Source organism: Zeus faber (assembly GCF_960531495.2).
Source record: "Zeus faber genome assembly, chromosome: 16".
Classification (NCBI taxonomy): domain Eukaryota; kingdom Metazoa; phylum Chordata; class Actinopteri; order Zeiformes; family Zeidae; genus Zeus; species Zeus faber.
Window position 1 is genome coordinate 11625324 of NC_137202.1, and position 18886 is coordinate 11644209.

Consider the following 18886-nt stretch of genomic DNA (forward strand, 5'->3'; position numbering starts at 1 on the left):
TACTATATAACTCTAAATATGAGTCATAACTCCAAATGTTTTGTACCCTCCTGTGCAGTGTGTGTGTGTGTGTGTGTGTGTGTGTGCGTGTGTGTGTGCGCACGCGTGTGTGTGTGTGTGTGTGTGTGTGTGTCAGTCACCATAGCTGCATGTGTGTGCAGTGACAAATAACGACGAGTGACAAATAACGACGAGCTAAGCTTGTCCAGTTTCGTTCGTCAAACCACAAACTGACGTGACACACAAAAGAAAAAATGACGTCGTTGTAGATTAGGTAAGGCGGAGATTTCGTACCAGGTGGGAAAGATCATCTGAATCATACTTTTCTTCTTTCCTTTCTTGGCTTCCTCCGGTTAATTAGCGGAGACAAGAGTTTCTTCTGTGTTTTTTTCTGTCAAACTGGGGCAGGGTGTGTGGAAAAAGCTGTCCGCTAAATTCTACAGCGATATTGTTTTTTCTGCCTGATCTGGCGACCGATCTCTTCCATCTTAATCATTCTCCCCTCTCTCTCCCTCCATCTCTCCCAGTCTCTGTCTCTCTCTCCCTCCATCTCTCTCTGATCTCCCCCTTTCTCCCGTCCCCTTCCTGTCTCTCTCTCGTGCCGTCTTTTTCCTCAGACACATGCCCCTCACTCGCTCATGCCCCCCCTTCCCTCTCAACTCCTTGTCTTCCCTCACGTTCACCCTGAGGCCAGGCGGCCCCCGCCACCCCCGCCCACGCCGCCCACCCCCATCTTAACTCCTCCCCTCCTTGCCGGGTGCTACCTCCCCTCCCAGCCCCGGCTCCCTGTAATGGTGCAGCCTCCCCTTCCCTTACTCTCCTCAGCTGGAGGACGAATCACACACACTCCCTCTCTCTCTCCCTCTCACTCCCTCACACACTCAGTCGGTGTCCGGGCACCAGCGAGCGGCTCCGGGACAGACCAGGCGAGAAGACAACAGGCGTCATGACCCTTTTTCGGGGACACCCCTCAGGCCGGAGGAGCCTCTGAGCCTCAGCAGTCTTAGAACTTCTATCGTGAAATGCTGCCGCGCGACATCGCTCCGCGATGACAGTCTGAAGACGGGCTTCCCTTCCCACTCCTTTTTTGGGTTTTTGGGGGCTTGTTTTTTTTTTTTTTGTGAGGTTGAGTATTTGAACTTTCCTGGTAGGCACCTTCCGGGATTTATCTTGTGCCATGAGTGTGAAGAGGAGAAAGGCCGCCCTGACCTTCAGCTGGCAAAGGTCCTTCTCCATCTTGGCTCCATGGAGGAAAGGTATGGTCGCCTCCGGCAGACAGCGTTGTGAATGCGGTTTGTGAATTTGAGAGAGACCTGTATCATTTCCTTCTAAAGTTTTTTTTTTTTTTAATTTCAGTGTATTTTTAACACTGTTTCAGGTCCACGTCAGGTCCACGACAGATCCTCTCCTCCTTCCCTTTTTTTTTGCTGTCCGCATGCTGGGCATTCAACACAGAGTATTTGCATTTGCATCTAGGACAGAGTTAGTCTGCAAGTGAAGTTCAAGTTCTCAACCTGCAATGCAACTCTTTATTAATTCTTAAATCATCATGAACTGCTGCAATAACTCTGTCCTGTGGACGACCTGTAGAATGAAAAGAGTGCAGTTTTTGGTTATAGAGAACCACCATCCTCTCCTCCTTCCAACGAGCGTTCGTAACTTGCGCTCAGCATAAACAGGACCTTTGTCTCAGTAAACACGGGCTGGACGAGCGGTTTCAGCGCCTCTCTTGAGTACAACGGTACGGAGGGCGGGTGACAACTGGAGTGATGGTTGTTTTGAGATCCGGTCAAATCCTTTTGCTGTGAATCAAAAGAACTTTGATGTCAATGGGATGGTTTATAGGTTACGGGGTCTCTCGCTGTGCAGGACTTGGTGGATGCCACATTACGTTATATCAGTGTTTTCCGACCTTTTTTTCTGCCACGACACTCTTTTTTTTTTTCTTTTCTTTTTTTTTTACAGTGAAATAATCCCACAGCGCTATACCGCTATCATGTTAACCACTAACAACCTCACAAACCCATAGAACCGTGCTTGTTATTACGGTCTACTCACAGTTAGTGATGCAGGATTCGCAAACGATTCATTCCCGGCGAACCAATTTTTTTAAATGGCTCGGGAAAAAATGAGGAGCTCGATGAATTAGTACAGCCTTGCATATTTGATCTTGCGACACAATAACTGATTTCCATTATATCTGTATTTTAAGTGGAATTGGAAGCATATGTTCAGATTTCACAGCATACCCGGCAAGCTCTTAGTGTGTGGTGGCACGCTGGTAGAAACAACACTGTTATATGATGTGGAGTCAGCTGTTCAGTGAGTGTTTAATTGGATTCCCAGAACCAGAGTCGAGTTAAGATCTGTTTATAATGAATCCTGGAAGTAAACGCTACGGAGGACTGGGAGAGCATAGGACAACTTTTAAGAGCCTCTTCATTTGCTCTGGCTGTTATTTCTGAAGGGTTTTTTTTAAACAGTCTTGTATAGTCTGGCAAAAAAAAAAAGAAAAAAAAAGCAATAATAAAAAGCGGTTACATTTATAAAGACGGAGAGCGGTTCAGCGGTACATCACAGGGACCACAATTGAGTCGCCTGTGTTGTGTTTGGTGTTACGAGCCGACTTAGAATAAATCTGTCTTTACCCTTCTATGAAGAGAGGAATCGCCTCCGAGGCGTCAAAGCATCGGGACAATAACTTTTAAGTGATACAACGTTGAGCTTCAAGGGCCACTTCAGAGGACGCCGAGCGATGGCAATGCCACCCTTACTGCACAACGGGAGCGATGGGAGGACAAGGTGAAGGATACGTCAAACTAAATGTACGATAAGATAAGATCAGATGAGATGGAGTAGGTGTCATTCTTGCGTTGTATTCATTCATCTAATTCAGCAAATGTATCAAATTCATCAGTTAGAGACAGAATGCCGCCAAGTTTCACACTGATGGTGAGAACCGTTACTAGTGATGAAAGGTTTGTCTCTATTGAGATGGGGAAACCGAAGAGTCACTCAGAAGAGAGGAAAGAGAATTTTCAGACTCCTCCTTCATTGAATTCAGTCGACGTCACACACGGTGAGCGAGGTGTGGAAGCAGCAAGAAACGGAGCAAATCGAGAAAGGCATAAAAAGTTGTATTCATTTTTTAATGATAAATAAAAACAGCATGTGGGCTAGTGGGGTAGTAGATGCAGTATATGTAGTATCCAGTAGCAGTGTAGTAATAATGTGCAATGGGCACATTGCAGCGATACAGCTCAATGTTATTCTGGTGAAGCCATTGGTCAGGAACGCTGGTACAGACCCTTTGACACATCTTCAAACTGTTTATTGAGTGGCAGTAACATAGTTCATTCGCAGGTGCAGTTTACCTTTTACGGTATCAACGTACCTGCGCGACCCCACGACGCTCGCGACACCCTGGGGGCCCCGCCGCTCCTCCCTGCCCTCCTTTCTGAGGCTGGGCCCCGGCTTCTGGTTCCTCTGCATTCCAGGCATGGGTCCCGATGGCACAGATAACGCTCTCCGCTACTGTACAACACTACATCCTGCACCTGCTCCGTGAAAAAACTTTTTAAATTTGTTTTGTTACGGGAGGTGAGAGCAAGGCGGTGAGGAAATGGAGACGGGAGAAAAGGGGACCTTCTTCTGATTGTTGCCTTTGAATCGGCGCCCTTGAGCCCCCGGCTTGACGCTAAATCACTTTATTAGCCGTGGTACTTGGAGTAGGAAGAAGGAGGTGGCTGTAAAGATAACGTTTTACATTGTGTACAGTAAGGAGGGCAGTTGGCCTTTTATTGGCGTATTCCCCTGTGTGGGTCCTCCCTCTGGTCCTTTTATTTTATTACTGTTTTAGGTTCCAGCCCAGGGATTTCAGACGGGATATAAAATGACACTACCGTAGGATTCTTCTGGCCTGGAAGTAAAACAACGAGTGGACATTGTTTGATGAAATCCCGATGTTATTCAACCCCTCCCCCCCGAAGAAAAAAATCGTTTTCGTCAAAGTGTGAACAACCACGTGCAGGCAATTACAAATCTTTGCTTTCGAGCGTTCCCCTATAGCTCCATTCCAAATCTGCCATTCATCACTTTGTGACTAATACCCTGAAATATGCCATGTGAGCTAGACACAGTGGAGTTCTGTGATATATATATATATATATATATATATATATATATATATATATATATATTCTGAATATTGCCTGGCGAATAAGGGGTTGTCAGAAATGATTCATACCTGAGTAATCTCAAAATTAAGTCCAGTCATCCAGTATGGGGGTCATTCTTTTTCATTCCTTTAAAACACCAAACTGAGCCGTTGCGGGTCATTTAGAATAACATTTTCCCCATTGACTCAGTGTCCCCGATGCCTTTCGTAGCCCACATATCCCATATTTTCTTTGAGGCAGTCCTCAAAGGCCGGGCTGTCTGAGGTAAGCCCTGCTCCTCGAGGAGCTTCTAAGCCCCAAAGAAGCCTTTCCTTTCCAGGACTCCCGCACATTCCTTTCTGATCCCGAAGGTGTCTGATTAGGGGGAAGACTGGGATTTGGGAGGGGGCGGTGGATGTGATGGTGATGGCGGTGTGGTTGGGGGGGCGGGTAGTTGATAATGAAAGATGGGTGTCTGGGAAGCGTCCCGGCGGGGCTGACACTACTGCGGTCGATGGGAGGGAAGATCCCAGTTTTGCAGCGTGTTGAAAGACAGGAGTTTGAGGATGCATTGCTTTTTTTTGGGGTGGGGTCAGCAGTGGGGGGGGGGGGGTACAGGGAGAGAACGTATGTGGTGGTATGGTGGTATGTCACACCTCATCAGACAGGACCTCTGCTTTGTGTCACCTGAGCCGTCCCGTCACATTTGGGCCTTGAGGAGAAATGACGGACCCCCGCTTCCTTTTGGAGTCGTGTTTTGGGTTCCTTGTGATCGCTGGTTGTGCAACTTTGGCTTTGAAAAAATAAAAATAGGTTTTGGATAATAACTTCTGAAAGTAAACATAATGTGATAAAAAAAATATATATATTTTTATTTTCTATTTGATGTTGTCCTAGATGTGATTTAGACACAGCATTCCCTTCCATTATGTTGGACATTCTTGCTGTAGCAGATTTATGAAATTTTCAAGTAAAGTGAGTCGTAAATCATATAAAAAAATTATAATTTGCCTTGGTGAGGGCATATTAAAGTAAGGCCCTAAATCTTGTTAGCTTTCAATTATTTTGTAAATCCTGCTAGTAGACTTTACACACTTAAAAAGTACATTCACATTACAATACACAATACCACAATTCCTTTAACTATGCAAAATTAAACAATGTAACTGCATTTAACGAAGCATCTCCAAATGTCTACACTTTCACAACATTATAAGATTCTTTTGACGATTTCAAAAGGAAAGCCTAATAATAGCACTAGGGGAAAGAACAAAGGTTGTTTTGAGGCCTCTGGGGGCCCGGTGGTCGGTCACCCTGGACCCCTGACCACCCAGAGAGGTCACGCTGCCGGGGGGACGGACGGACAGACGCACCCTAAAAATATCCGGCTTGTCACAACCTGTTTGCAACCCCTCAGCTCATGGGGGCCGTTTGAGCGGGGGCCGACTGACCGGCCCGATGGTTTGGGCCCTCGGGGGGCTTATGCATGCCTAAACCCCCCAACCTCAGGAATTCCCCCCTAAAAACCTATCTCTTGCATTAGGAGACACACCTGCTGCACAAAACACACAGTGAAGGAGACACAGGACGAGGGCATTTATGAGTATTGTTTTTTTTTACCTAAACCTTGTTTTTTTTGTTATTGAAGGGAGTCAATGGGAGTGATTGGAAACAGACTCTTTTAAATTGATGCAGAATTGAAAGAATGGCTTTTCTAATTCCAGTCACCTGGGTTAAATAGATAGATCGATGGATGAATGGATGGATCGATAGATAGATAGATAGATAGATAGATAGATAGATAGATAGATAGACAGACAGACAGACAGACAGACAGACAGACAGACAAATAGACAGACAGACCGATAGATAGACAGACAGACAGACAGACATATAGATAGATAGATGGACAGACAGACGGACAGACAGACAGAGAGACAGACAGAAAAAGCAGAGAGACAAAAAAAAAATCTCAGTTTTTTCTTTTGTGTGTGTGTGTGTGCATGTGTGTGCGTACCTGTGTATGTCAGATCATATCTGCATGTGTCTTGTGTGCGACTCATAAATCATACAAGCCTTTTTCCGGAGCTGTGAAGGAGTAAGCAGGAGTGGAATGCATGGGTAGGTAGAACAGTCCCTGAGGAGGTTTCTATGTACAAGGTTGACACAACACTTACACACAATACACACACACGCACACACGCACGCACGTACGCACGCACGCACACGCGCACACACACACACACACACACACACACACACACACACACACACACACACACACACACACACACACACACACAAAGGAAAACAACTGAGACTTGTTTTCTTTACCTTAAGCCTTATTTTTCAATCCAAATGATGAATCCAATTATAATTTGTTTGTTTGCGTGCTTTTTTCTTGGGGGGTGGGGACGGGCGAGATATGTTTATATCCCCAAAGTAAATGGAAAACCAAAAATTGTAAAATTGAATGCAAAAACAACCGCAACATAAAAATATAACGTTTTAGTGGGGGATGCTTTCAAAAATAATACCATGAGTAGTTTTTATTTATCAATACATACAAATTGCAGTTAACAGAAAAAACCTTAATCAAATCAATATTTGGTGTGACCACCCTTTGCCTTTAAAACAGCACCAATTCTCAGAGGTCCACCTGCGCAGTCTTTTCGACTGTCCTGTAATGACATGTTTGGTGGTTTATCCCGGGACAGAGACTGGAAATGTACTGACTCAGCCAGTGCTGGAGAGACAACAATTACAGGATAGAGCATTTGTTTTGTGTTGTGTTCGACTTATCACTTTGCTGGGGGGGGGCAACACCTGGATGATGGGGGTGGTGGAGGTGGTGGAGGAGCAGGTGGTGGTGCTGGAGGTGGGTGTGTCATCACAATGGCAGAAGTGTGATGACACGGCTGAGCTGTGGGGTGGACCTCAGCGTGAAATTAAAGTCAACCTGGTCCGACGTCCCATTGTGAGCAGGTAATTCACAGCAACAGGCGTGGAGGGAGGGAGGGAGGGAGGGAGGTAGGTGGAGGGTGGAGGGTTTTCTTTTTCTTTCCTTTCTTTTTTACGAAACCAAGTTAGCCATATATTCTATCATCAATTTATTGACTGGGATGATGTGAAATTTGAGTTTCCTATATAAGTCCGCGTGGATGCTTTAATGGATCCCCCACTCTTAACATGTGGACAAATTGATAGGTGGGTATGTCGATCCTAGCTAGGAGGTGGATGATAGATAGATAGATAGATAGATAGATAGATAGATAGAGCTCCATAGTTGTCTAAAAAAAGCAAATTGAGGGAACAGATCAAGAGAGAGAGAGAGAGACCCTCCCACCTTCCCTCCCTCCTTCATCTCTCCATTTCATATCCTGGGCAGCTCTTCATTGACCTACAGTGCATTCTGCAGTTGGTTTTCTGATCCAGCGTGCACCGGGCTGGGCAAGGTGCAATGCTTATATTGCATTTCTGGGATTACTGGGATACCAGGATTCCAGGATTCCAGGATTCCAGGATTCGAGGCCGCGTCAGCACCGACTGGGATGCTGTGTAATCGTCATGGCCATGGCAGCCAGGGCCCGCTCGCCTGTGATTAAAAATGGGGCTGAGATGAAGAATGGAAATTAGGGAGCAACGGCAATAAACGGACGATGTGACACTTGTTTTCTGGAGCTCCAGGTGTCACAGCCTGAATAGAGGTGAATCATCACAGCAGGGGGGGTGGGGGTGGGCAGGGATGTAGGACGGAGCGCTGGCCTACTTTCCTGTCAGTACCTGTCAGTACCTGACACTATACACTGAGGAACAAGTTTGTTGTTGAATTGTTTAATTGGGGCTTTGTGTGAGTTACGGGCTTAGTTATATCCAGCCACCTGTCATGTATTTTAGGCAGTAAGGTAGTGTGTACTGTATGTATTGGATACACGGTGCTGGAGTGGACTATTTCAATATTATTTCTGCTTGTTAAAATTATTTATGAGACTTTTTCTGAAGTTGCATTAATGGTTAATATCTATGCTTCATTTTTTCGTTTTTGTTTCGTCAGGCAGATCGTTCTTGTGGCTGTTCGTGAGGGTTTTCTTTTTCTGTTTCACAACTCTTACAACTGACTTGTATGCCATAAGTCCGCCCCATTCAGAAGATCCATTTACATCATATTGTGGGCTGGAGGGTTTAAATTGTGTGAGGGTTATTGCACAAGCAGCAGCAGAATCGGGCGTTCAGCATAACAACACGCGGCGTGCTTTGTGGCAGAGTGGAAGCTCTGAGTTAAACTGAGAAAAACAATGGAGCCTCAGCGGTGACAGAGCTGTGGAAAAGGTTGAACGTTACACTTTTTTTCTCAGAATTCAGGGAAAACAGGAAATGGGTTTGTTTGCCACTGCTGACGCGAGTCTACATACAGTATACAGTGTATATATACAGTATATTTTTAATACATATATATATCTTTTTATCATCATATATTATTTTATCATCACCTTTTTGTCATCTGCGTGTTTGGACCATTAAATCATTATATAATATAAAATTGCAGTATTAAAATAGGACAATGAAAAATAAATAAATAAATAAATAAATAAATAAATTAATTAATTAATAACTAAACAAATAAATAAATAAATAAATAAATAAATAAATAAATAAATAATAAGAATAAATAATGACAATGAAAATAAAACTGCAGTGTTGTTTTATATACTTGAATATTTGTTTTTTATTAAAATAATAATAAGTGTGTGGTGTGTGCGTGTGTGCGTGTGTGTGTGTGTGTGTGTGTGTGTGTGTGTGTGTGTGTGTGTGTGTGTGTGTGCGTGTGACCAACATGCAACAGGCACTGTCTAAAGCACTTCAAAGGAGACATTCATTCCAACATGAGGCCTTTACAACATCACTTTTCTTCAGATAAGCGCATCAGGAGTGAAATAATATGACGTGTACCCACTGCAAAATAACATGCAAAAGATGTTAGCGTCATTAAGAGACATTTTTATGTTACTGACCGTATTTCATTTATGACATCCTGTTTGCTTACATCCTTTCTTTGCAAGGACAGCCTCATTGGCAAAAAAAACTTAATAAAGCTGATTTAGATAAAGTGCATATTTATCTCCATTGTAAAACTTGCTTTTAAAACAGTAAAAAAAATAATATCCTGCAAGCGCGTTGGCGCAGGTGAACAAGCTGGCTCTGCTGGAAAACAGCAGCTTTGTTGATAAGCAGAAGAAACCTCTGAGCAGAGCAGAATGGGGCTGAAATCATTCAGCCCGACCGCACGCTATCACTGTTTTAGCAGAACTGTTATCTGCTCCCAAACACTGCACTCAAAACAGTTTTGTTTTTTTAATTTTGGTTTGTTTTCTTTTTCTTTTCCTTTTTTTTGCCACTGTTTTGCTGAATGTGAGCAGCCCTGACACCTAAAACATAGTATTTTATAAAAAAAAAAAAAAGTCCTGCAGCATGAAGATTTTCGTAAAATTGTTTGTCAAAGTGAGTGAATTGCTTGTACCAAAATGTGTTTTTCACTTACAATTCATGGATATGTGGACAAACCTCAAACTTATGAAGCATATGTTTTGCTCAGAGCCAATGTATGTCAATGTTTTATAGCCCCAGGTGGACTTCTGGGGGTCATTTTTTTTAGCGATTCTGGAGGTCAAAGCCAATCAGAGGGCCGCTTCTGACCATTCCCAGTTACACTCTGTGCTTCCACCATTCATACTTTTACAACTTTCAAATTTTTAGGAAGGAATCCTAGTGTTGAGTCTCAACATACAAAGGTGCCAAGGCTTGAAATCCAATAAAATTGTACCCTGCTCTCCATAACCCAAAGAGATTCCCATCCAGTCTAGTTTCCCACATGTGTTTTTTTTTGGGTTTTTTTTTAATTCAGTTCCTCAGAGAACTCCTTTCTCTCCTAAAGTTCGCCCTCGGGAGCTCAGGATAAAAGCTCAGGATTTACAACTTCAAAGAACTTTTTAATCTCATATTTGCCTTGGCGAGAGTCCCGATTCGGGGCCAGCAGGAAGACGCCAAAAACCTCGCCTATTGTCGAGGTGTGATCCAGTCGTCTGGTATTACATTATCCCCTCCTAAAAATGAAGGTGTTCCGCCAAAAGTTTAATTTGCGACGTTCGTAAAACAATACTACGTTTAATCAGCTTTCCCCAGCTCAAGGATAACCCAGCGTTTTCCCCCTAGCCCCTTGACATTCAAAATGATTCAAAAACCCAAAAGGGCAATGTGATGGACAGAGAGGTGTATCGGATTCCCCGCGGGCAGAAAGTGGAGAAGACACATATACGTGCACCCTGTAATGGAATTAACCGGAGCGCCAGATCAAAGCCGGAACATTTCGGGTAGTATGTGTCCTGTGCTATTTGTGTACCCCGGAGTCAAAGAATGCCGGATTGTTCCAAGTGCAAAGCTTTAGGTTTCACCAGAGACATACTAAGCTGTCAGTAGACGCATATTTCGATGACATGTATACAGGTATATGTTGCATTCATGGGCCGAGGAGTTGGACCCGAAAGGAATTAAACGACTCATTTATTCCTATTTGAGTCTAATAAGGGTTTTAGACAATACGTTATCATTCATTGGTGCGTCCGTCATCAATTGGTAGGGGTGTTATATAACATGCTGTCGCTTTTAATGGAGTTGGATTATTTTCCTGGTGGTTCTAAGCAGCCAGTGCTTGAGTTTTGGCTCCAAATCAGGTATTTGAAGGTCTTTTGTTTCATTAAAGGTTATTTAGAGAAATTTGAGTCACTCATGGAAACACTACAAGTTGGCAATCAGCGGGAGGTGCAATAAGTAGAAGGTTCTCGGCCTACTAGAGTAATCCGGTATAATGTTTTGTCTCTGTCGTTTTTTTTTTTGTTTTTTTTTCTCACAGGGAAAGGAGATCTGGTCCTGGACGGCGAGGTCGTCCTCACCAAGATGAAGCTCTTGCAGAACTTCGACGAGCGGCTCGCGGCGGCCGATGACTCTTTGTCCACCGCCTCCACGGCGTCCGTCCCGGAGCCCGCCAGAGCCTCCGAGGCCTCGGACGACCTGTCCGAGCCGCCCTTGGCCGAGGAGTCTGGCTCTGACTACCTGTCCGCCATTTTCTCAGACTCTCAGCTGCCCAGGTTGTACAAGTTTGAGTCGGAGGACTCGGGCGTGGAGCTGCCCAGCGGCGCCAACTCGCCCTCCACGCCCACGGGGTCGGAGCAGAGCTTCGTCGTCCACAGTCGGGGGTCCTCATGTGATTCCGGCCACTTGAAGCCACCTTCCTCCGGTCCCGATGGAGAAGCAGCGGCGGCAGGAGAATCAGAGGACAACCCTCCAAATACGACGACGGACCATGATGAAAGCACGCTTGTAGCGGCTGAGGGGCTGGACCTCTTATTCGAGAAGGTAGACTCGCATTTAGCAGAGCCGGAGGTAGACGGAGGTGGACCGGAGGACACCACCCTTGAAGAACACCTTAGCGGATCCGAACATATCCAGGAGCACCTTGACGCGACGGAGGAGGCCTTCGCTGATGGCGTTCGGCCCAGGAGCCAGAGCTCGGCGGGGCTCCAGGACATCAAGGAGGGTGATGGGGTGGAGCAGCCGGCCTTAAGGAAAAGCACCACCAGCGACAGCCTGGAGGAGTACATGGAGGAATGCTGTAGACTCAGTGAGGTGGGAGCATCTTGCAAAAACACGTTTTCTCCAAAATTCTGTTGATCTAACCGCGGTTGCATGCACTTGCGTGTTCCCGTGACCTTTCAAATGCAGTGCCCCAAATTCTTCTTTTTAGTAAAACTAAGTAAATACGGAGTCATTCGCTAAGAGGCTTCTAATTTCGGTGAAATACATTTTAAACGTGCTGGCGTCAAATTTAACTTTAGCTTGTTTTCTAGTAATCGCACACAGTTTCACATCACCCCGGACCATTTTCCTGATGATAGCTCACATTTTTTATATATTTTTTAATACTGTCTCTATTTTCACATTTTAAAAAAAATTGGAACAATACGTTGGGAAATAAACATTAAAATTACTTATTTTTGCCGTATTTTGTATTTGTTAAAGCAGTGCCGCTTCCTCCTGCCTTTTTGAAATGAAATCAACAAATACAAAATACGACAAAATGAAGTCACTTGCCATCGCATTTCCTTCCTGTGTCTGTAAGTTTTGCAAATACATCAGATTGTTTTCAAGGAACAATTAGAATTCGGGTTGTTTAAGATTCCGGCCTAAGCCTTGAGAAGAGTTGTGTGAGAAAAACAAAAAACAAAGATGATTTACATCCCGTGTCATTATCTCTAATTATCAGCCCCTCCCGGCTTCCTCGTCATCAGCTAATTACAGCAGCGTCCATTCCACCAGGAGGAAAGGGTGACGGAGGAGGAGGAGGAGGAGGAGGAGGAGGACGAAGGAGCGTTTCCTGTAGTCTATTTCCACAGCACGAAAACATAGCATGTACGGTTTTTGGGATTTTCTCTGCAAACTAGCAGTTGATTAATATCCCAGGTCCGCCATCACTTCTCGGGGCGTTCCACTGAAGTCTGGTGTTTTCATTCATGTTATAGTGGGAGGGCAGAAAAAAAAAAAAAAACTCCCACAATGAGCGTGGTGCACCTGACAGCTGTGCGGGCTGCAAAGCCATGATCTCTCGTTTGATGTTCCGAAATCTTGATTCCAGCCCGGTCTTTCAGTACAGACACTTAATATGAAGGGGAATCTGTTGCAAATACAAGTTCTTTCTCCAAATATAGAAATCTGGTTTCACTTTTTCAGAGGGACAATCCTATTATTATAATCATATTAGTAGTAGGATGTAATACATTTTTTTTTAGAATTTGTGGGGTTAGGGTTACACAAACCCTAACCTTAACCCTAACCTTAAGCCTGGTAATATATTATTAATCATAATTAAATAATTAAATAATAAAATCTTATTGTATAATTTTAAGTATATTGCAGCGTAATTAGTATTATACTAATATATTAATCACTTTTTAGTTATATTAAATTAATATTAATTGGTTAGTTTAGTGAATTATTTGTGAATAATTAACAGAATTCCAATTTAAATGTATATATTTTTTTATTTGATTTAACTGTAATTCTTCATTCGCTTTGCATTCAAAACTGCCAAGGGGAAAGTTATAATCACTATGATTTGCAATTTCCTCGGGAGCAAAGGTAGACTCCTAGACAATTTGGTTTTTTTGGCTTCTTGTGATCCCAGGTATAGTACTGTATAGTACATTCGCCCCTCAGCCTCATGTCGGGAGGACTCTAGTGCACACACATCAAAGCTCGTCGTTTTACCTCAACACATCCTCCCCACCTCTCCGTCAAGGAACTTTCTCCCCTCAAAGGAACCTCAAAGGAACCTCAAAGGAACCTTCCTTTTTCGCAAAAAGACGAGGCTTTCAGATCGCCGGCAGATCGGACGAACCCAAAACGCAGGAGCCTTTCCCTCGACCACATGTGGCCTTTCAGGGGCTGAAGGGGGAGTCAGGGATGAAGGAGAATGAACATTACAGTGTGTTTTTTCCACATGTCAGGCAGCACCTGTTCATCTGTGCTGAGTGACTGGAAGATTTCTTTGGAGATACCATCCCCCCTTCTCATCGGGGCCCTACCTGGACGCATCAAACAGGTGTCAAATAGCTCAAATTACTCACATATTTAGCCAGATAAAGGCCCTTTGATAGGCCTCGGAGGGCCCCCACAGGGGAAGGGCCAGTAGCAGTGTGTGTTTTTTGGGGGGGTTTTTTTGGAGTGGGGGCAATGTAGCCTACTGTCGGGGGGTAAGGTGGTACACCATCATCATCATCCTCCTCATCATCATTGTAACTTGTCAACACAACCAATAATGTCATTCCCTTGACTTTTCTAAATGGGACCCTGTAGACCGTGGGGCAGGGGGACACTTTTTCTGCCCAAAATATGTTGAAATTCAAGGCTTTGTCCAAATACTTAGGAGTCCCACCACAGCCCCCATCAGCCCCCACCCCCCGTACAGAAATATTCCAAAAATTGTTCCCATAAAGGAAAGGATAGACAAGGCGGTCAACCATAGCAGCCATAGCCAATGTTAACGTACAGCATGACTGAACGGGAAAGAGGCCGCTTTTCGGGAGGCAGCGCAGAATGAAACTTGACGTAAAATTTTATAGGAAACGAAGCAGCACTTGCAGCTCTGCAGCAGCGACAAATTCAACAACAAGTGCGAGGCAGCAGCAGAGTTGGTATATCGATCATATGGATTTATTTAGCCGCTCCTCTGACCCCGGGAGATTCAAAACACACTTTCCTCATCAGTGAAATATGGCACGATTAAAAACACCAAAACAACGAGATGACTCTTTTGGAAACCCGCTTTAGAAATTCCTCAGCTGGAGCCCTTTTTTTTTTGTGCAGCTCTAATTCCTCGTGTTCCACCCCGCGTCAGCGTATTTCATTTGTTTGAAGTTCATTAATGTGGTCGACGGAGCGAGAACCTTTTCGCAGTGGAAGCCAGATAGCTGACTATCAGTCCGTCTGTATTTTTTTTATTTTCTACCTACCCCTCCCACTCCCGGTCAATAACAAAATCAATATATAGATGATGGAAACTAGTTCTTGTGTTGCAAGATCAAAAGTGTCAAGGCCAGGCTAATTCGTTGACTTCATCACTTGCAGCTGGAATAGCAGCTCCGTGTTCTTCAGAACATGCTCGGGCTTCACACTGAAAGCGAGAACTCTCAGTCGTGATGAAAGGTTTGAGCTTTTCTGACACTCGGCTCTTGGGGAGTCACTCGGCGAGAAGAGTCGTGCAATTTTTCCGACATCCCCGGCCGTTTTGATTCGGTTGCTCGCACGGTGTGCGAAGGGAGGACTTCCTGAAGATGAAAGGGTCTGAAGAGTCCATTTGGCTCCGACTTCCCCCAAGAGTCATTTCATTCTGTCAAAAGTACTTTTTTTGGTCGATTATTTTGGTGGAATGCAAAGTGTAAATCAGTCACATTCAATATGAATTATGCCAAATGCCTTGGCCTTTTGCCTTGAACGTTCATTTTGTCCTGAGAAATTATTTTCACTATTTTGCTGGAGGGACTCCGGACTCCCGAGTCCTTCAAAAGATTTATTCGCTATGAACGAATGGTTCAGGAGTCATGCATCACTGACTATCAGTAGGCTACAATAATAAGCACAGTCCTATGAGTTTGGGACATTTTGTGAAGTTTTCAGTGAACAACAAGACGGGGCTGCAGTGCCGTGGTGTTATTTCATTATTAAAAAGTGTGCTGTGACAGGGAAGAGGTGGGGAAACTCTGAGATAGAATATCAACAATAGGTCCAGAGCAGAGGGGCATCACGTCGTCCATCGCTACGGGACCTTTTTTTTGGGGGTGGGTGTGAAAGATCTAGTGCAGGGGAAAAAGGGAGGAATGCTGGATTCTCCCTCACTCACCAGAACTGGACGGTCCAAATAAAAAGCAGCCTGGATAGAGGAGGGAAACTCTCCATTCCTCCATGTACCTTTCCCCCCTATCTCACATCTGGAGCCTCATTCCTTTCCCACACCGTCATGTTTTTTGGGAGATTGAGTTTTTGGATCGAGCAGAGACGGTGGAAACATCCACCGAGTGGCAGCGGCCAGAGAGGAGAAGAGAATGGAAGAGGGGAAGAGGAGGAGAAGAGGAGAGGCCATCACCGTTTTGTTTTTCCATAGTGAGCGATACATTTTTTTTTTTTCATTAATTTGATTTGTGAGAAAAGTAATGGAATAATAAAACCTTGGAAACAGCTGAAGGGGTTTTAGTTGATTTTTCGATATTGATCCAGTAATACCCTGGCATGGCTGAACCTGAATTTTTCAGGTTTATTTCATAGATTTGTATTAATTTTTAGGTTTCTATTCATTATTTATTGTTTTTGTTGGTCATTGTTATTTTTAGGTATATTGTTTATTATTAGGTTCTTTGTTAATTGTTAAGGTTTTGTTTTTAGGTTTTATGAATATTTACAATTTTTCAGTCTATCTACCTATCTATCTGTCTATCTATCTATCTATCTATCTGTCTATCTATCTATCGTGGTATGTTGTTCCAGAGAATATGACAATTTGTTTGAGCTTCCTTCATTTCCCTGTGACATCTGGTGCTCAAATATTTTCACACTGTGGTGCAGAGAAAACACAGAGCAAGAGGACAGTGTGTGTGTGTGTGTGTGTGTGTGTGTGTTTGTTGTGTGTATACAAACTGACCCCCTTTGTTGTTCAAAAAGGCCGGATTGTCCTGGTTTCCACTCTCTCTGGCTTTCTCATCCCATTGCCATTGGCTCTTCTGTGGATGGAGTTTTTTTTGAGGGTTAGGAGTATGTTGGGGGGGGGGGGGGTGATTTTCTTTTTTCTTTTTAATCCTTCCGTCACAATGTAATATAATTATCTTCTCCCATGACCAACTGGTCTTGAGGTGGAAGAAGTTCCTCGTCTTCCTGGAAGACCAGACATCCACATGATCTCCTCAATAAGCCCCAGAGATGATAATAAGGAGAGCAGAAATGTCCACCTCAAGAAGTTTCCCTGAAGGCATCCACAGGGGTCGGCTGATACTTTGTTTTGATTGATTGTGATTGGATAAAAAAAAAGAAAAAGAGGTGATTAAAAAAAGGTGATTATTGTCACAGTGAAAATAATAACTAGGATAGGACTAAATTGTCTAATACCTGTCAACGCACATCTCAAATCGCCTTGACCTGGTTCCTTCACTAGTAAAGCTATGGGCCTTGATTGATTTTCGTGGTTCACCAAAAAGTCAAAATAATAATTTTCAAGGTAGTGATAATGGGACATACAAGGGTATTTAATTCTAACTTTAAACCTTTTTTCTCAAAAATATAGGTACGGCTTAGCTTACGGTAGCATGGCCCTGTTACCCCATATATACCAAGCGCCCCTGGTCATGTAGGTTTTCCATCAAAAGGTTGAGCCATTTTCTATTTTTGGAAGCACTCCACTCTTCGAAGTAAACTGACATCACCAACAAATTCTAGTGAAAGAAAAATTTGGCAATATGTCTTTCCATCACGCCACCTCTCCCAAAAAAAGTAAACCTCTGATGAACCTTGAAAGCTTCTTCTAATGCCGTCATTGGGAAGAAGGTGGGAAAATTTGGTCAAAGGCCTGCGTAATGGACGGACGTCTCCTCTCCATCAGAGGAAACAGGTGATGTCAGTCCTTTGAGCTTATTGTGGTTTGTTTCTTCATTGTTTCCTCCAGCTTCTCCATTGGAGCTCCCCAACAACCTCCCAGAGTGGAGTTTTTTAACGGTCAGCGGCAACGGGAAAGGGGCTTCAGAGGAGGAAAGAAAGAGGAAAAGGCCCCGACCTGAGCTCACATCCTGCTTTTGTTGGGACGCGTTTTGGAATGTTGACGATTGTCTAATTATTTGCACAAAATTTCCTTTTCTGAATTTTTCTGGAAGAACGTGGAAGACCATCTGAGACCGTGCAACCCAAGTCCTCTCCAAACCTATTTTCAAATATTCCATCTATCTATCTTTCTATCTATCTATATCCAAAGGACTGCAATAACATTCTTTGCAGTGGAAACAAAACATACGTTACAAAATCCTTTCCAGGGAAACGACCATATTTTACAGTATCTTTGTTTGTGTTAACACGCCTTCATTTTTCACCATGGGAACCAGAAACCCAAAGCCCCGGACAGTTAATCACACTTCCACCACCAAAAACATACACGCCGCTGCTGGTATGTAGGTATTATGCAATGGAGTCAGGATGAGGGTAGACCCCTGTAGATAAAAGTTAAACTGCGTCACCACAGTAATCCCGCTCGTTCCTCAGGAGCTCCTGCTCAGTGTTAAAAGTGTAAATTTGCAGACAGACAAGTCGGCCATGACGATAAAATTCGCAATCTGGCAGTAAAAATGACTTTGACATTACGTGGGAACACATTTCACGCTGTCGTTGGAGGCTTAGGGAGGGGGAATAAAATGTGTGCGCTGAATAATATAGTGGATTCCAAAAGAAACCGACCGCCTTCTCCTGTTCCAGAACATCTAAAGTATTTTTATTTTTCATTTGATTTATAGCGCCTTGCTCAGTGTGCTATATGTCCACTTATAAAACTGGATTCTGTCTGGTATTTCCACGACTAACACTGCTTAGAAAGTTGTATTCTTTCACAGCGATAAACCATATCTACCATTTATTATTTCATAAAAAAACAACTTGATAATGTTTAATCTAATTTATTTACTTTTTCCTCATAATCAGTCCGTAAAAAGTTACAGTAATGAAATAACAAAATATCACAGAATACCCTTTCCTTCATCGTCCTATCGACACAGTAGAATGTAACATAATACGCTAATGTTCAAAGAGCAGGAAAACATCCTTTCATTGATTGTTCCATTTATCCTTACATTGACTAACCCTCCGCTCCTCCTCCTTCTCCTCTTCCTCTTCCCCCCAGAAGCAGCAGGCCGCCTCGGGCTCCGGCTCCAATCCCCTGGGCTCGGGCCTGGGCTATCTGGAGCACATCTGCCAGCTGATTGAGAAGATTGGCCAGCTGCAGGAGACCAACCTGCGGCTGCAGAGGCAGATCTGCGGCCTGCAGAGGGACGGCAGGGTGACCAGGACCAAGGAGGTACCGCCCTGCTTCATCACAACCACAATCACAATACGCTTTTTTTTTTTAGCCATGTACTTCATATCTAAGGAATTTG

At 43.9% G+C, this 18886-nt stretch overlaps 1 protein-coding gene across 1 annotated transcript in view; it reads left to right on the top strand.

Annotated features, from left to right (window-relative positions):
• Window positions 1-946: 946 nt before the first annotated feature.
• Window positions 947-18886, top strand: part of LOC307242031 (uncharacterized protein) — a 31316-nt gene continuing 13376 nt past the window's right edge. Inside the window, exons 1-3 of the mRNA XM_080016366.1 lie at window positions 947-1256; window positions 11065-11837; window positions 18634-18807. Coding sequence (XP_079872492.1) covers window positions 1178-1256; window positions 11065-11837; window positions 18634-18807 — 1026 coding nt within the window. The 5' untranslated portion in view covers window positions 947-1177. The remainder of the gene's footprint in view (window positions 1257-11064; window positions 11838-18633; window positions 18808-18886) is intronic.